Source organism: Canis lupus, chromosome 9 (assembly GCF_003254725.2).
Source record: "Canis lupus dingo isolate Sandy chromosome 9, ASM325472v2, whole genome shotgun sequence".
Lineage (NCBI taxonomy): Eukaryota > Metazoa > Chordata > Mammalia > Carnivora > Canidae > Canis > Canis lupus.
The window spans coordinates 51747067-51765027 of NC_064251.1; the positions used below are offsets into that span (position 1 = coordinate 51747067).

The 17961-nt window shown below is 63.2% G+C and overlaps 1 protein-coding gene across 2 annotated transcripts in view; it reads left to right on the forward strand.

Annotated features, from left to right (window-relative positions):
* Positions 1-17961, forward strand: part of RXRA (retinoid X receptor alpha) — a 93751-nt gene that overhangs the window by 20400 nt on the left and 55390 nt on the right. The window contains exon 1 of one of the 2 annotated variants that reach the window (XM_049114932.1): positions 7670-7787. The exons of the other annotated variant lie outside the window; for it this stretch is intronic. Within the exon in view, the coding sequence (XP_048970889.1) occupies positions 7757-7787 (31 nt within the window). The 5' untranslated portion in view covers positions 7670-7756. Of the gene's footprint in view, positions 1-7669; positions 7788-17961 lie in introns of those variants that run through there. 2 annotated transcript variants of the gene reach the window in all.

The following is a 17961-nucleotide window of genomic DNA, read 5'->3' on the forward strand; positions in this document are numbered from 1 at the left end:
ATAAGCGTGAGTGGATGCCTCACGGTGGCAGTGCTACTGCACTAGCTCTCTGTCCCGTGCCCAGATGTCCCCTCCTACAGGAAGTCCTCCTAGATTCCCCCCACCCCCGCACTTGGGAGGCTCTTTCCCACGCCTGAGGCCCAGTGTCTTTGCATCTGATGGTGTCTTTTCCTTACCTTCCCTGTTGGGACCGTATTGGGGGCTGGCAGGAGCTTTTGGGGTAGGGCATATGGGAGCATGGGTGACAACCCAGTGTGATGTGCCCAGGGACCACACGAGGCCTGCTTGCAGTGCTCGCTTGTTCCAAAACACTTGACCCCGGTCGTGCTGTGCTGTTTAGATCTCTCCCACGCTGGCACGGCCCTTGGGGTGAAGTACCAGCTCTGGCTCTGGCGTGCTTCCTGCTGGGGAGGCGGACCAGCTGTGCCGATTTGCTTCCTTTTGCTAGAATGTTCCCTGCTCACGGCCTTTGCACGTGCTGTGCCTTCCCCTGAATGCCCTTCCTTGTATTGCCCCATGGCCCCAGTTCTCTTCCTTCTGATCTCATTCAGGTGTCCCCCCATGGACCCTGTAACGGCTGTGGCCTCTTCCCTGCAGTCACCCTCAGCCACCTCGGTCTGCTTGTTTCCCACCTAGGGCTCTGCTCCCCTGACTGGGGTGTGGGCTCTGGGATTGTGGGTGCTGCAGGGACTGCTCATATCCCCACGTCTTCACAGTGGGTGCAAGAAGAACGTGGCCAAACCCCATTTCTGGGGCTGCGACTGACCCTGCCCTCTGCCTCCTCCCACTTGGGACATAGTAGGGTACCCTTAGTTACTTTGGGGGAGGACCCCGGGCCTTTGGGGGAGGACCCTGGGCCTTTGTGGGAGAGGATCCCTGGCCGAGGGGGAGGGTCCTAGGCCTGTGGGGGAGGGTCCCAGGCCTGTGGGGGAGGGTCCCGGGCCTGTAGGGGAGGGTCCCGGGCCTGTGGGGGAGGGTCCCTGGTTGTGGGGGAGGGTCCTGGGCCTTTGGGGGAGGGTCCCTGGTTGTGGGGGAGGGTCCCTGGCCATGGGGGAGGGCCCTGGTGGTCACTGTGGAGGCAATAGGTAGAGGTGAGGTGGGAGCCTAGAAATTGCCAGTGGACAGATGGCACAGTAAGCTGGGTGCAGAGCCTGGCAGAGAAAGGGTTACAGATTGAGGGAAGTAATAATGTTTCTAATTCTCCTTTGTGATTTAATAAAAATGTAAATCGTGGGCCGTACAGGACGGCCCACCTCACTGTGGTGTTGATCGAGATGAATTGCGGGCTCCTGGTGGTCAGCCTGCCTTTGTCTCCACGCCCCTGAGCCGGGTGCCTCTGCAGGCCCAGGAGGCCAGCCCTCTGCCTGCATGGACACAGAGTCGGAGTGTGGGGGGGCGCCCCGGGGGTCTCCTGGAGCCTGCTGAGGAGGAAGGCCCGGGAGGAGGCTCCCCACTGACTCCTGCACCCCCTCTCCAGGGAGCTCAGGGGCTTGGCTAGGATGGCCTGAGGTCTGCGGTGACTATGGTCGAGTCCCAGGTCCGTGGGGTGACGTTTGAGGTGAGCTTGCAGGGTGGGAAGAGGTAGCAGGCAGAGCTGTGGAGGAGGAGCTTCTGGGCTGAGGCGTGTGCAAAGGCCCTGACACCGGAGTTACCTCGCCTGGCGAGGGTCAGTGCCGGGGCGGGTGCTGGGTCCCGCCGTGGAGTGGGGCAGGGGTTGGGGCTGGTGGGAGGCCAAGCCAGGTGGGGGACAGCGGGGGACTGGGCTTGATGGGCCTGTCCTGCCAGCCATGGGAAGGCCCTGCGGGGCTCAGCGGGGAGCGAGGACTCTGGTGGAGTTTGGGGGACCCTGGTCACTGGTGAGAAAGGTCCAGAGGCTGTTGCGGGGGGTGTGCTGGTGGACCTGGGTGTTCCTAGAGCCAGGACGGGGTTCTGGCAGCTTGGGCCACCCAGGGGGTTTGGCCTGGGGATGGCTCTGTTTGTGGGGTGTGGCAGGGGTGGAGTCTGGAGTTCTGAGTGGGCTGTTAGGATGGCGAGGTTGCACAGGGCTGCGTGGAGACCGGGCTCATGACCGGCCTTGAGGGAGAAACTTGGGACGCTGGGGTCTGCGGTCAGAGCATAGAATGTTCTAGGAGGCTTGAGGGTGAGAGGCAGCGGTCTCTGCTGGTGTGGGGAGCATGGTGTCTGGAGGGATGGGGATTCGGCAGGGGTGCCCTCGGAGCTCAAGACAGTTGGAGCAGCATCCTGCTGTGAGTGGATATGGGCCAGGCTCAGCAGAGTTGAGAGGCTGGGGACTGTTCCTCAGATAGTCTCGTCCCTTCCTGAGAGGTTGCTGCCATGTCTCAGACCCACACTGGTCCTGGGGTCCTGCGGTCCTGGGGTCCTGCGGTCCTGCAGTCCTGGGGTCCTGGGGTCCTGCGGTCCTGGGGTCCTGTGGTCCTGCGGTCCTGTGGTCCTGCGGTCCTGCGGTCCTGGGGTCCTGCGGTCCTGGGGTCCTGGGGTCCTGCAGTTCTGGGGTCCTGGGGTCCTGCGGTCCTGCAGTCCTGGGTCTTGCGGTCCTGGGGTCCTGCGGTCCTGGGGTCCTGGAGTCCTGTGGTCCTGTGGTCCTGGGGTCCTGGGGTCCAAGGGTTCTGTTGTGTCTGTGCCTCTGCCATCAGGCAGTGCAAACTCAGGAAGCTTCCCTGGGACGCTGGGCCCTGGGGGTTCCGTGGTCCCCAGGTATAAGTGGACCTGTCCTGACACCAGCTTTGCCCAGCCTGAGTAGCAGCTGTGGGTCTCGCCACAGAAAGAGGCTCAGGGGAGGAGCAGGCCTGTTGGACACCCAGCTCTGTCACCCTCAGGGAAGGGAGGGCCCTCGCACCCGGTGTGGGTGGGCTTGAGTGTGCACTGCTGCCCTGGCGAGGACCCGCGCTGCCTCTGGGCTCATGATTGGCGTGGGGGTGGGGGCATCCTCGAGCGTCTGCCCCTGCCTCATGAGCACCCTCGCGGAGGCTTTGCCAGGAGCTGCCAGACCTGCTCCAGCTGGGCCTGGAGCCACCACCCCTACACTGGTGACGTGGGGGCCTTTCTCCCTAGCTGCTCTGGGCTCTGTGCTCCGTGACCTCGCGTTGTCGGTCCTGCTTTGGCCAGGTTTGCTGGGTGGGGAGGGAGGGCAGACCTAGATGGGCCAGTTGGGTGTGGACAGGGCCTCTAGGGCTCTGGAGGGGGGCCCGCATGTGGGAGTGAGTGAAGGAGGGCAGGCTGCTTGGGTGGACCTCAGCTGGGGGCTGGGAGCTGCTCCTGGGGCCGAAGGGGAGGTGGCTGCCGGTGTACTCATGAAGTTTGACGTCTCTATGGGTCTGTAGGACCAAGCGAGTCCCCTGGGTGACCACCGAGATTGGGCTGGGGGCAGGGGTCTCTCAGCCGCTGAAGCTCTGCATGTGCAGGAAGTCCTCGTGCACCGGCACGGGCATCTGGGTGGGCAGCGGGAGGGGCAGATCCCTCGGCCCCGCCGTCTGGTCCCCCGGGGCTTGGGGTCTGTGGTCCCATCCAGGGCTGCCCGCACCCTGGGATTGGAGGGTGTGTATTTGGCGCCAATACACCCCTGAGTTCCAGCTGCACGCACCCGAATCCCCGGGGCCGAGCCCGTGGGCATCGCCCGCTGGGGAGGGCCGTTCCCCAGGGGGCTGTGCAGGGGGAGCGCGTGGACAGCACGCGCTGTTGCCTTCCGCCTTCCTACCTCTGCCAGAGCATGCGCAGGCTGGGCGGCCTCACGGGCCCAAACACAGTGGAGGCATCCTGCCCACGGCGTGCTTTGACTGAACAGCGTGTCCGGGGCAGCCGGGCGGCTGGTCAGCGTCAGGTGCACAGGGCAGGTGCGCGGAAGCCACCCCGCTCTTGGCAGGAGGGAGCGAGGCTGTGGAGGGAGGGGACGGCCTGGGGAGTCCCTGGGCACTGGCGCCCGGAGCAGAGCACTCAGCCTGGAGGCGGCCTCAGAGTGCCTGGGCACACGGCCTGGCCCCACTTACAGCTGGGGCTCTGGGGGGCCCTCTGAGCCTCAGTTCCCTCCCCTGTAAGGGAGGGTGCAGACCCGTGTGGGTGGCTGGGGGTTCCCTGGGGCTGCCTGCAGAGGGGCTCACGCTGCCTCAGGGATGCCCGCGGTGTCTGTCCTGGGTCACCTTGGCCCTGTGGCGGGCACCTGCCGATGGCCCAGGAGGGATGGTGCCTGCCGGCAGCGGAAGGCACCTGCGGGTGCGGCTCCCTGCTGTCGGCGCCCGGCCTGGGCCGACTGTAGCCTTGCTTCCCCAGTCCCTCCCCTCCTCCTCAAGGCCAGAGTCTCCAGGCCACACTAGGGGCTGCTCCTTTGGGATCTTTTCATTCTCTGTGCAGAGGTGGAGGTGGGAGGGAGGTGGGCCGGGTGTCCTCGCGCTGCTACCACCGCACGTGGGGACACTTTTTAGAGAGCCCAGAAGCTCCCTAGAGGTCAGTTGAAGCGCCTCCCCTTGTCGGTTCTGTGTCCTCTTCTGTCCCCATCTGCTGGCGCCCACCTCTGGCTATGTGCTGTGTGCTTGTCAGGGGCCCGGCGTCCCACACCCTTCTCACCTGGCCATGCTACTCGGCCAGGGTGGGCAGAGTGTCTCCTCTCCTGCCTTAGCATTCCCTCTTGAGAAATGGGGGCAGCCCACTTAGCCTTCAAGAGAAGCCATAACCGCCTGCGTGTCAGGAGGGATTGGCGTTAGGGCCCAGGCCCTCTGACATTTGTTTAGGAAACTAGTGCAAGTGCTGGTCCTTCTGGAGGGTTGGACTGGCGTTGGAGGTCCAGCCATGCCTAGGGGAGGTCACTGCTGGTGACCTCGGGCCACAGCATCCTTCTGCCAGGACTTACCCACGGGAGGTTCCTGACCAGCAGCAGGGTCTGTGGTGTACCCAGAGCAGGGACACCGGGAAGGAAGAGCCCATGGCCCAGGGGACACGCAGGGTGCTGGCTGTGGGGTGGGCGGGCATCCAGCCCCTACCCCGTGGGCTCTGTTCCTCCAGACTGCCCTGACTCTCATCCCAAACTGGGTGTCTTCCCAGCTCGGGGAGCCCCTGGAGAGGGCAGGGATCCTACACCTTGGGAAAGGTGATCCCCTCCCCGGCCTGTGAATATTTCATCAACGGATTAAAAATTGAAGCTGAACTGTACCTGATCGAGGAGGGCAGAGAAGGGGCGCTGCCTCTGTGTCAGGCCTGTTGGAGTATTTTTCTTGATGACGGACCCACATCAATTAGAAATGGTACTGCGGTTTAAAAAAGCCCTTCTGTGGCCTTCTTTAACGAAGCCTGAGACGTAATAGCCAATCGGCTGCCGTGAGTGAATTTTTGACCATCAAAATGAGAGGCGAATGGTGCACAGCAGGGTTTGTCAGAGCGGGTGTGCCGGGACCATGGAGACATCGGTGGAGGCCACGTGGAGCTCTGTGGCCTGGCCCCGGGGGGTGTGGCTGGCATGTGTTGAAGGCATTCTGGTCCGTGTGCATGTGTAGGGTTGGGGCGGGGGAGTAGAGTCTGGTCTGCATATGCTGGGCGGGCCTGGGTGGCTGAGGTCTGGCTTCCCACTCATCAGGGGACCTGCTGTGCTTGTATCGCCTGGTGCCTGGAGAGCTGGAGCCCTGGTGGCCCTGTAGCAGGGAGTAAGGTCACACCGTCAGCCTGGGGCTGGTGATGGTCCCAGGAGTGATATGTGGAGGGTAGGCAGGACTTGGGTGCAATAAGGGGACAGTGTCCTGGGCCCTGGGGCTGAGGAGGAGAGGGCCTTTCCCTGGGGCTGCCCACGTGGATTGATGGGCTGCTGGTAAGACAAGACGGGCAGACCCCTGCCCCCTGGGCCTCCAGGCCCGCGGGAGCTGGGGCTTGGGTGGACAGTGCCACTCCAGGTGGGCGTGTTGGACTCCCTGGCGGGTGCACTGGATCAGGAGGACAGGGAGGTGGTGGCATGAAGCCAGGCCAGGTGGCGGCTTGCCAGGGCCCTCTGGGGTCTGAACGGCTGCCGCATCAGGGCCCCTGGGTACATCTTGGGCACAGGGAGGATGCAGGGGCCCCGCTGCAGGCCCCTAGGCGGGCAGCGCCAGGCTTGGCAGAGCTGCCCTGCTCCTCCCTGCCTTGCTCCTGCCCAGCAGCAAGCAGAAGTGGCCACTCGCCAGGCAGCACACCGCCCAAGGCCGAGTGTCTGGACCACCCAGCCTCGGGCCACTCTCCTGCTGAGCCTCTTGTTTTCCTTTGGCGGGTGGGAGCTGATCCTAGCGGCTGGCGGGTGCTGCAGCAGCTCCTGGGTGTCAGTTCCCCCAGGTGTGGGAGCTGTGGGGTTGGCTGGGGGACCGGTAAGCGGTGGCACACGGAGGAGGGGCTCCCGCTCAGTTCTCATCGTCTGCGTGTGTGTCGTGCAGGGGTGCAGAGAGCGCCCTGGTCGGCTGTGAGAGCAGGGGTGCCCACTCCCTTTGGGGGCCTCTCCGGGCTGAGGGGAGGCAGGAGCTGAGTCACCCAAAGCATTGGGGGCACATGTGCTCTTCCTCCCCATCTTCCCTCGGCATGTGGCAGTGAGTCCACACCCCGGTCTTTTCCCTGCCCTGGGGACTCAGCCCACCATCCTGTGGCAGGCATTGCTGGGCACTGTACAGCTGGCTGGGCCCTGCGCTTTGGGGTGCTGAGTGCAAGGGTTCTGGCTGTGGTGTGTGGGCCGGAGGTACAGGTCCCGGGGGCTGGGGACCCACGGAGCTGGCTCAGCTGGGGAGGCATGCTCATTTCCTTAAAGGAGTAGAAGGCTTCTGGGGGGCCCAGGCTGTGCGCGTGCCACGTGCATACGTGTGTGTACGATGTCCATGTGCAGATGTGCTCACACCTGTGCACGTCAGGCTGACTCCCTCCTTGAGGCCGGGCTGCTGGCATTCCTTGCCCTAAGCAGACCTTCTTCACTTGCTTTCGGGAGTAGTGACTTTACCTGGTGGTTCGCCATTAGTTTCTTGGAACCTGCATGTCCCCAGCACGTGCTGAGCCTTCCCGTCCTCCCTAAGGTGGCGCCTGGGCGTACCCCTCCTCCAGGCAGCACATAGTCTGCCCCTCCTTGTCCCTCTCTGGGCAGGAGGCTCGAGGTGCCCTCTTTGTGGCCATGTCAGGTCTTGGAAAGGGAAGGGGTGCCTTCGGAACGTGATTCCTTTACAGGGCTAGGTGTTCCGTTTTGGTAAGTCAGGGCACCTGTGACCTGAGATTCCTGATCTCTGTCGGTCAGGGTGATGTTGGCAAGACCCAGGGCCGGCTCCACACATACCCACAAGCCATGCTGGGGTGGGGGTGAATGCAGAAGGCTTTGTCTGCGGCTGGGGGAGGCGTGCCCGAGGTGCTGGTTCGGATGGGGTCAGCATGAGACAGAGGTGCTCCCAGTGGTCCCCAGGCCCCTGGAGGAAGGGAGCCTCGGCTTGCACTGTGACTGCTCCCATCTCCATAAAACACCTCCTCCCACCTCAGCCTGGGATGGCAGAGGCGTGGATAGCCGGCATTCCTGCTCTGATTGGCCGAATCAGTGGGGCTCGGCAGTGAGGAGTTGGCCCCGGGAGGAGAGCGCGCTGTGCCCTGGTGGGTGGGTGACGTCTGCCAGGGAGGACAGGGACAGGAAGGGGCACGTGTGGCGCGGGGCTGTCCTGGGTCTGCTGCCTCCCGCTGCTCCTCCACTTGGGCTCCTCCCCCGAGAGCTGAATAATGGGGCTGTGTCTGTTTCTGTTGAAACTTGTGCAGCATTTTGCACTGCATGCTGCCCCGGCGCTCCGCATGCTCTGTCCGTGAGTAGCCTGGTGGGGAAGGCCTGTGGGGCCTGCAGAGTGCTGGGGTGAATGCATATACCCCATTAACTGTAGCCCTGCATTGGCCTGGCTGCCCTTCAGGGCCATCAGGGTAGTTTGGAAGCTCCTGGCACCTGGGCCACACCCGAGCCCGGCTAGATCAGCAGCTCTGCGGGCGGTGCCTGGGCCCCGGGGCTTTTTAGCGGCTCCCTGGCGATCCTCACGCGTGGTCAGGTGGAGACCCACTGGCTCAGCGCATCAGGGCCACATCCGTGTCCTCCCCACGGCTCCGTGTGAGCACACACGTCCGCGAGTGTTGAGTGTCGCGCGAGGTCTCAGTCTTCAGGAGCTCTGTTGTTGCTGCGTCTCAGATCTGGGTCAGACCTCACCCGTGCCCCAGGCCCTGCTGTATTCCTCCGGCGATGATTATCTGAGTCCTCCATCTGTGGCTTCCCGCTGTAGACCTGACTTTCCCTGCTGGCTCCCACGGGCCTCCTGGGCCTCGGACAGCCTCAGGGGCCACGGGAAGTTTCGCTGGGAGTTTGGGAGCCTGTCAGAGTTCTGGGGTGTTTGGACCAGAGGGAACCCCAGAGCCTGGCTTCCCTGCTCTCAGGAGGCTGTACGAGGAGGGGATCCCAGGACACAGAGTTCCAAGAAGGACGGGCATTCCTCTCTCCTCTGCCCATGTTGGCCTCTGGGGGTCTAGGTGAGGCTGTGGCTGGGCATCCTTGAGCCCTCCCCTGTGCCCAGCTCTGCTCCTGCATACTGCTTGGGCACCAGCCCAGGGCAAGAGGGGCAGGGGGGCTTGCTGGGTGGGGGGAAGGTCTCCGCGGCTTGTGTCTGGTTCTTTTTTCCCCCGGGGTCTGTCCTCTCCTGGAAGAAGAGTCGGCCCAGGCCCTGGGATCTGTGATGTGGTCTTCCTGGGTCCGAGTGAGCAGCGCTGGGTGAGCCAGGTCATTTGAGCTCCCCAACAGGGCCGGGGGCTAGTCCACCTTGGAGGATCCTGGCCTGCTGGCACTCTTAGCCAATCAGCCCGCCCCCACCCTCTCCTGGCCTCAGCTTGCTGGTTTGCCCTCAGGAGGGCTGGACTGCTGAGTGGTGCTCAGGGCTCAGCCAGGCCTGGGGGTGGGAGCGGGGGATCCCTGCTTGTCAGTTTGTCACTGAGGTTTCACCTCCCGGGTGGGCTGGGGAAGGAGAGGCATAGGCCCAGGTTGAGGGAGGTGGTGTAGCCCAGAGGCAGAGCTGGGATAGCACCTGTCAGTGGCCAGGGCCCAGTGAGGGCCACTGAGGCTGGGGAGGTACCCTGGAAGGCTGGTGGGTCCTGGCAACGCCACAGTGGCAGGTGGGGATCCGATGGTCCTATGGCCTGGGGAGTTTCTCCCAGGGCTCTGCTCTGCCCTGCCCTGGAGTCTGCATGTTTGGAAAGCTTTGTGGCACCCTGGTCCCAGGGGCATGGACGTTTTGAGGTTGGCCTGCTCTCAGGTGTCAGGCAAGCCCTGGGTGGGGGTGCTTGACTGTGGCTGGGCTTGGGGGCAGCCACCTGCCCCGGGCTTGGGATGGCTGCTGGGCCTCGATGTCCCCCCACAGAGTGGCAGGGCTCTGGCGCCCCCGGGGTGCATGGCTCAGGCTTGTCCCTGGCCGGGCCTCCTCCTCCCAGTGGCTCGAACAGCCTGAACCTTGCTGGGCTTGGCTTCTTCCCCTGCCCCCATGGCGGGCTGGGGCAGGCAGGGGCCTTTTGGGAAGCTGCCACACCTCCACCCAACTTCCCAGCCCTTAGGCCTGAGGACTGTGTTGGCTGTTGTGGGTGACCCCCCCCCCCCCCCCCGTGGGAGCAGGGGACCCCTGGCAAGTTACTTAGCCACGCTGAGCCTGGCTTCCTCAGTAGTGAAGTGGGGAGAAAAAGTCCTACCTTGGGTCTTTGTAAAGTGTTAAAGCATGGTCCAGCTCATACCTGGAATGCACACACACAGGATGTGGCATTCGGGCCGGGCTCACAAGAAAGATTCCTGACGGATGGCCAGGCTGAGGGGGCCGAGGGACTTCCACTGTGCGCTCCTACTGTGTGTCTGCCACAGAGCCCTGCACATGAGGGTGCCTGGGCCGGCTGGCCCTCTACCCCGAGAAGGCTGGGGCGAGTGATGCCTCACCCAGGGGGGTGTCTCCCTCTTCCCTGCGAAGGGCCTGAGTGCCCTGGTTGCCAGGCACATGGCTGTTTAGTGGCTCTTGGACCTGACACCTTTGAGCCGCAGACTGGGGATGGTGGATTTTCTCATGGTTCTGCTGGAAGGAAGGGAAGGTCACAGCGTGGCTGGTAGCAGGTTTGGCCTGCAGTTGGGAAAGAGCGGCTTTCTCGGGGTTTGGCCACCCCGCCCCAGCCTCACCCTGCCCCAGGGACAGCTCAGCCCCCACCCCATGACAGAGGGCGTCTCCCTGGGGCCCCCTGCTGGCCTGCCTCCTCCCCGCCCAGCACCGGCAGGCGGCCCAGAGCCCCAGCACCCAGGCCCCTGCAGGGCACCCCCGGGAAGCCGCGGGTCCTGCACCAGGCTGGAGGGTGGTGGAGGCACAGCGAGGGCAGAAAAAAACAAAACAAAACAAGAATCCGCCCCCAGCCCACACCCTGGGTCTCCTTATCTGTCCCACAGCCTGTTGCAATCGCTTGCTTGGTGCCGTGGAGAAATGCGATGGAACAGATAGTCACCAGGCGCGGAGCGTCCGGGCCAGTCGGACGGGTTTGGTTCCTGCCCCGGGTGGAAGGGAGAACCTGGCCGGAGGTCACTGCCTCCTGCCTGCTCGGCCGGGCTCCTCGTGCGTCCGTCTGGGTAAAGGGGACTTTGGAAAGGTTCCCGCCTTGGCCCCTGACCTGTAGCTGTGATGTCAGGTGTCAGGTGCCTCCAAGGGAGGGGTGGGGGGTGGAGGGAGAGAGCTCTGCTGGCACAGACGGCTGGCAGCTTCTGAGGCCCGGTGACCCGACGCCCCCCCCCCCCCCCCAAGCCGTGGTGCTGGTGGCCAGGGGACAGGCTGTGGTGGACATAATCAAGAGCAGATTTTCGGTAGAAAGTGCTCTATGTAACCAGCAGTCAGATTTCTGTGAGCCAGAATCTTCTGGAACACAGACACGTGCCAGAAGGAGGCAGAAAGGGCTACCCTCTGCTCAAAGCCTCTGTTTTTAGGAACTTGTGTATAAATCATGGTTTCTTCATAAGTTTATCAGTTTTGCCCTGATGACCTTTGACCTGTGTTATCATAGGACGAAGCCTTGGGGACAGGTTGTAGCAAACTCGAGTTCAGCAGGGAGAAGGGACAGCCAAGGAGGAGGGAGAAGGTACCTGTTGTGACCTGGGCCACCCTGTGGAAGGCTGGGGTGCCTCAGGGACCTGGGATGTGGCAGGGAAGCGGGTTGTGGGTGGCCCCGGGATCTTTTTCACACTCTGGGGCATGGTTGGCATGAGGCATGATGTTCCCGTGTGTTTTTGCGGGCAGCCCCTGGTGGTTGTCACCCTGAGTCCCTGCCGCCAGGGCTGCCCCAGTGCCCTGCCCTGCCCAGGTGTGAGCTCCTGCCCCGGCCAGAGCTGAAACGGCAGGCACTGAGGGTCCTTGCCTCAGGAGGATCCTGGCCTGGCCAGGCCAGTTGGACTGTCAGCAGCCACACTCGGGCAGGGTGTAGGTGATGAGGGTGCAGGGTTTAGCTGGGCTGAGGGGCAGGACAGGGGCCGTTGCAATCCTGGTGAAAAGGCCTCCGTTTACCTGGGCTGGGGTGGAGCTTTCGGGAAGTGACAGTCTGCAGGTCCAGACAAGTGAACAGCGTATGCAAAGGCCCGAAGGTGAAAGAGGAGGTCTGGGTTTGTGTGGGGAGGTCAAGCGCTGGGGCCAGGCGGGTCTTAGAGGCCCTGCACGAGATCTGGAGTTGACGCTGTGGGAATCATGGAAGCCCTGTGTGCGGGAACCAAAAGGTCCAGTTCCAGAGACTTCTGCAGGAATCCAGGAATCCGGCTTTCCAGGTTTCTGTGTGGGTGTGGTTCAGCAGAGTGGTGCAGCCTCAGGCTCCCTCCTCCCGCCCCCCTCCTGGCCCCGGGTTGTCAGCAGGACCCGGCAGGGCCCTCCTGGGGCGGGCTGGGGTCTCCAGGAGATGGCAGCGTTGGCAGGTCTGAGTGCAGCCTGTGTGTGAAGGCGTGCTGTGCAGGCGGGAGGACGGCCAGGAGCCCTTCCATTGGCCGTGGTGAGCCCTGGGAGGGCTGGGGGGCCCAGGATGGAAGGAAGGAAGGGGTACAGGTGCCCCCTCATGGGCCGAGCCTCCCCCTTGCCCCTGCACAGCAGAGGGGCCCATTCAGTTCAGGGAGCCTCCACTGAGCTCAGTGGGTACAGAAGTTGGGGTGAGGCCCTGGAGGAGACAGGGTCTGCAGCCCGAGATGGGGGGGCGGGGTGGAGGCTGGATGAGGGCTGGGGTGCAGAGGCGGCCCTGGAGAGCTGTCCTTGGTTGTCGGGGTGAGAGCGAGGGGGTGAGTGTGCCTTTTGAGTTGGGCTCTGGGGGTGCCTGCGCCGCCAAGGTGCCTCCAGGTTGGATTTGACAGCCTCTGATCTCAGAGCAGCTGGGGGAGACTGCGGCCTAGCCATGGACGGCACCCAAGGGTGTGCAGAGGTGTGGGGCTTGGCGGCTTGGATGGCGCTGCCTGGGGGCCTCTTATGTTTTGGAGCATGCCCTGACATAATTACCTGGCAGTAATGAGCTAATTAGTCACTGTGGTTGCCCCACTCCCCCTGCCCTGGGCACTCTGCTCTCCTGTCTTCACATCCCCTTCCTCCTGTCTCTGCCTATTGCTCCTCCCAGCCCCCCAGCCCCTCATTCTCCCCCCAGGGGACACCGAGGTGGCTTTGTGGGAGGGACTGCACAGGGTGGGACCCCGGGGGGTTGAGGCTAAATGCCCCTCTCCCCATCAGTGGGCCTGGATTGATTTTTCCTGAAGCTTGGTAAAGATCCCTCACTCACTCTGCTAATAACACAATCGAAAACCTAGTAGTTGTTTGTGTCCCGAATCCCAGGAGAGAGGCCCAGGGTCCAGAACAAGTGAGGGTTGACCCCTGGTGGAAGCAGGTGGTGGGCTGTACCCCCACTCCCGTGACAGCCCCTGCCCAGGCCCCAGGCTGCGCCCCCCCCCCCCCCCCCCCCGTCTGTTTCCCTCATGGGCAGGACAGCTCAGAAGGGAAGGGGCTCAGCAGCTGAGGCTCCTCATCACCCCGCCGAAGGGCAGGGGAAGGTTCTGGAGCCGTCCGGGGTCCTGGGGCTGGCGAGTGGGCAGGGAGCCAGGCAGGGCAGTGGTACAGTGATGTCATGCCCAGGGCTGGTTTCCTCTCAGCCACCTCGGAGGAAGTCTTTCCCTAAGGCCCTGTTTTCACCGTGTCTTGCCTGGGGGCGGCCCTGGGTCCCCGGGCCAGGCTGGGAACCCCGACCCGGCCGTGGGGGCTGGGATGGCGCCTGGCTGCCGCCTGAGCTGTGAACGCTGCACATTTGCTTGTCGCCAGGGGTGGGGGCAGAGCAGGCAGGAAGCAGCTGTTCCTTCCCGCTCCCACCCCCCTGCTGATCACGGGATCATGCCCAGTGGCCCTGCACCAGCCCAGGGTTCGAGGGTGGTCCCTCTGAGCCCGCGTCCTTTCCCGAAGGACTGGCGTGGATGCAGTGGGTACCCAGCATGCCTCTAGATGCTGCTGCCACAGTGGCTCGTGGCAGCACTCAGGTCTGAGGAAGATTCTTTAGCAACAGGTCTGGGCTGGGGCCTGCCCTGTGTGGGCTGCTGAGAGAGGGGTGCTGGCTGGATCTCCTGGAGGGGATGGCTCCATCCAGGTGCTGGGGGCCCCGGGCTGGAGGGTAGCCGTGGAGCTGAGGTAGGGCACACCTCAGGGGCACCTGGCCCCCTAGGACTGTGGCAAGCAAGGTGGTGGGGAGGGGACCCCTTCACCAGCAGCTGTCAGGGCCCCAGCCGAGCCCTGTTTTCCTGGTCTGGGGTCTGGGAGCCCTGTCTGGGTGGCCTTGGAATCCAGGAAGCCTGGCAAGGTTTTGGGGGGCCTCATGCCAGAGGAGCCCCCACACTGTGCCTGGCTTGGGCCCACAGCTCCCTTTGGTAAGCACCTCCTCTCCCCGGCTCCGCTCAGATCTTATCTGATGGGAGAGAGTGGGCCTCTTGCCTTCAGACTTGACTCTCCCACGTGCCGTGCCATCTGACTCATCAAATTAACGTAGTAATCATTTTGCTGATTTATCAACTAATGGTTCTGGAACTTTCTTTGGGTCAGGCACCTGGTCTCAGCCCCAGAGAGGAACTTGGAGATCCTGTTGAATGTTCCCATTTCACAGATGGAGAAACTGAGGCCTCCCTTAGGCGGGTGGCTGTCCCTACGCTCTGGGTCTGATGACCTGCTGGAGCTGAGGGCCTCCTGCGTGCAGAGGCCCATTGGAGGACCTGGCCCTGTGCTGTGTGTCCCACCCCATCCCTCTCTCCTGCCCTGTCCAACTCCCGTCCATCCAGTGGGGGCGGGGACAGATGACACCTAGGGCTGAGGGCACGGAGGTGTTGGGGCTCTGGCACAGTCCATCAGGGACCCTGTGCTGTTGTCAGTGGTGCCGTCTGTTGTGGTAACAAGCTTTTTCTTCTTGTTGTGACGTGTGTCTCCTAACTGCCAGGAAGCATCTAATGACTCTGATTAAAATCAGAGGGACTCTGGAGATTCCTTGTTGGGAACCAGCCTGTGGCTCTCAGGACTGCCCTCAGTCTGCCTAAGTGACCAGGTGGTGGTGGAAGGTTCCAGAACAAGAGCTCAGAGCCTCAGTGCCTTGGGTGTCCTCCTGGTCTGACCTGCGTCAGAGATTCCCCTGCCACTGTGCAGACTGGGGACCACAGTGTCCCCTGCAGCGAGAGCCCTGGGGAACTGCTGGGCTGGTGCCTCAGCTCCTGTGGGGACAGCTGTGGGACTTGGCCCACCTAGCTGGTGGGAGGACCTCCAGCTCTGGCCTCCCCCAGCCCTGAGCATGGACCCCCCTCAGCCTTTGTCCCACTTCCCCTGTAGGTGGGGTTGGGAGGGGACATGGCTCCAGAGGGTCAGCTGTGCTGATCCACGCTGTGGTGGCACTGCCCACCCATGCCTTCAGTGGGTGCCCATCGCCCCTGGGCTAACCCTGCATCCCTCAGCCCCTGCCCTGCCAGGAGCCTCAGCTCTTGTTCCCCTCGTGTGTCTCGGGCAGAGGTCTCTGCCTGGGATGGACCATCCCCTGGGCCCCTTGCTGAGTTGGGGTCCCCATTGCACACTCATGCAGCCCCCAGCACTTCTCCCTTCCCCTCACTTCGCTGCAGGCCTGAGCCTGTGCCCTGCCTCCCTCTGAACCATGTTCTTCCTGCTGAAGCTCCGCTGGTGGGGCTGGTGCTCCTCCCTCCCACTCCCTTCCCCTCCCAGAGGTGCTGGGTGCTTACTTCTGCAGTGCTCTGCTTGGGGACACAGACCCTCCTGGGGGGGGGGGGTGGTCACCATGTCCAGTGATGGATGTAACCCAAGCGATGGCTGCAAGCCAGTGGGCAGCGGGACCTCATTGCTCTCTGCCCCACGCGTCCAGCTGTGGCAGGGCCCTTCCCTGCCAGGAGGGAAGGGAGGAAGGCATCCATTTAGAGAGGATCAACTAATTTCACACCTCACTGGCTTCCCATCTGAGCGCCCATCCCTGTGGGCCCGGGGTGGACCCTGCATACAGGCTCTCGCTGGAGTGCCCCTCACCCCTGCAGGGGCTCCTGTGTCTGGTTACTGTGACTCGCTGGCAACATGTCCAGGAAGGCCCCAGGCGGTATGCCTGGCTGGAGGGCCATGTGACGAGGTGGTGAGGACAGCACCCGGAGCCCTGCGTCCTGAGCTAGGCCGGGACTAAGTGCAGGTGTGCGCTTGGCAAATACGGTGGCACAGCCTCCCGTCCACCTGTGCATGGCCGGCAATGCCCCTTTCCAACCCTGAGAGTGCTGGGGTCCTCCCGTCCAGGGCAGCGTGCACTGTCCAGGGCTGATGGGGGGGTGAGGGTGGGCTTCCAGGCAGGTGCAGGCTGTGTCACTTGGGCCCCGACCTGCCGTTGTCTTCACTTTGCTTAAGCAGTATGGGGAAAAGCCTTCCTTAAGGACTCTACAGCTAGACACCCCAGCTGATCCCAAGAGACGGTGGATTGCTCTTCCTCCCATGCCCTCCTCCTGCCTGCTGTTCTAGACTCTTCCATGGGGGTAACATGACCAATCTTGTTCTCTTTCTAAATCTCAAGCTAAATTAGGACATCTCGTTGGGCTGAGTTTCTGAGGTCCATGGAGTCTCATTTGTGAAGTCCAGGTGTTCACAGGCAGGGTGCAGAAGTCCCGGGGTGGGCAGGGCAGAAAGTCGTGCGATGGTCCGCCGTGTGGGCACCAAGAGCCTGGGTGGAGACTCGCCAGCTGATCTGCTGGGACCCAGCCAAGGTTGGCGGGTCAGGGAAGAGATGCTGGGCGTGTGGGCTTTGAATGCCCAAGGCAGGGCTGGCCTCTTGGCCCTGGATGGTGGCCCCGGCCTTTTTTTTTTTTTTTTTTTTGGCCCCGGCCTTTTGAACATCACAGACGAGGATATCCATCCCCTCCCCTTTGTATACCTGCCTCTTATGGAGGAGGAGACAGGCTGGAGAGGGCTGTGCCTGGTCCTTGTCACCCTGTGTGTGAGGGGGCCTGTCCTACAGCATCTGGGGTGTTTCCTGCAGTGAGGGCTGGGCAGGTTTGGGTGGGGAACGTAGCCAGACTCAGGGTGCTGGTTTCGCACCAGGCCTTGGGAAAGCATCCTCATGTGCCATCTCGCGGGGTCCTCTTGAGAACCCCCTTTAAAGATGAAGAGATGGAGACTTGGGTCCGCATCCCAGTGGCCTGCCAGCACCTGGCTGAAGCCCCTCTGCTCGTCTGCTGTTTCCTCTTGGGGGCAGAGGTCCCCAGGTGGGGGAGCCAAGGAGGTGTTTGGGTCCCGGGCCCTGTGTGCCCCCAGAGTGTGGGCCGACCCAGCCTGTGGGGACAGAATTTGGTGGGTATGCTTGCTCCTAAGGAAAGCAGCTGCACTGTGTGTTCCCGTGTGAGACCTAAGTGTTCCTGGCTTATTCGTGTGTTTGCGTGCACCAGCCTCAATGTTAGACACTGGGCTCTGGTGCGGTGTACGGCCAGGCCCCCTGCTCCGCCAGCCTTAGCCATGGCTAGCCGGATGAGGCGGGGTGCCAGGCCCAGTGGCTTGGGCTGTGTGTGTACTGGGTCCTTGATGTCCCTCAGTGGCCTGGGAAGGGACAGTTGGATCAGTTTTATGTCTGTCCTCGGCTGCAAACCCTGGCCAGGGGTAGCTCCGAGGGGCTAGGCGGACTCATGGAGGGGTACTTGACTTGCTCCATGGGGGGAAGGTGTGTCGGCAGAAAGCGTTCCCCTCCCACCCTATCCTCCTGTCAGCACAGGCCCGATTTGGGGGAAGGGTCCCATATGGGGTGGGGGGCTTGGCCCACGTGAAGTGCATACAAATGTGCAGCAATGAAGCTGGGCCCTCCGTGTGTTGGGAGGTCAGGGGTCAGGTGAATGATCTCTAGGGGCATTGTTCTGTCTTGGCTGGAGCCTTAAGACTGTGGGAGTTTTGTCTGGAGCCTCCTGCACCCCTTCCTTCCTGGAAGGGTCAGGGTTGCACCCCAGCATCTCAGGCTGGCCTATGAGAGCTTCAGCAGCAGCCTTGGGAGAGGTGCTTTGCCAGTCCCAGAGTGGGATCGAGGCCCCGGGATGCCAGGGCTTCCATGGAGGGGCTGTGGTCTTGGGGTGGAGGGCGAGTGTCTCCAGCATCGGTGCTGCCTGGGTGGTCTCCGACGTGTGGAGAGGGGGAGCAGCTTCTCCTCTCCCCCTGCACTGCTGGCTGCCCCTCCCGGGGCCGCAGGCCTTGGCTCGGACTCAGGAATCCCACATTATCTCAGGCCGCTTCCAGCTTCCTCAGTAGGGCGCAGGGCTGCTCCCCTCCGGCACTGGCCACATCTGCAACCGATTACCTCGGGGTGTCGGCGGTGGAGTGATCGGCTGCGGCGGGCTCCCGGGGGCTGTGGAAGTGGCACCCTCCCCGGCACCAGCCACAGCTGCGCCCCTGCCTGGGCCCCTGAGGCCTGGGGAGGCTGGGAGAGGCC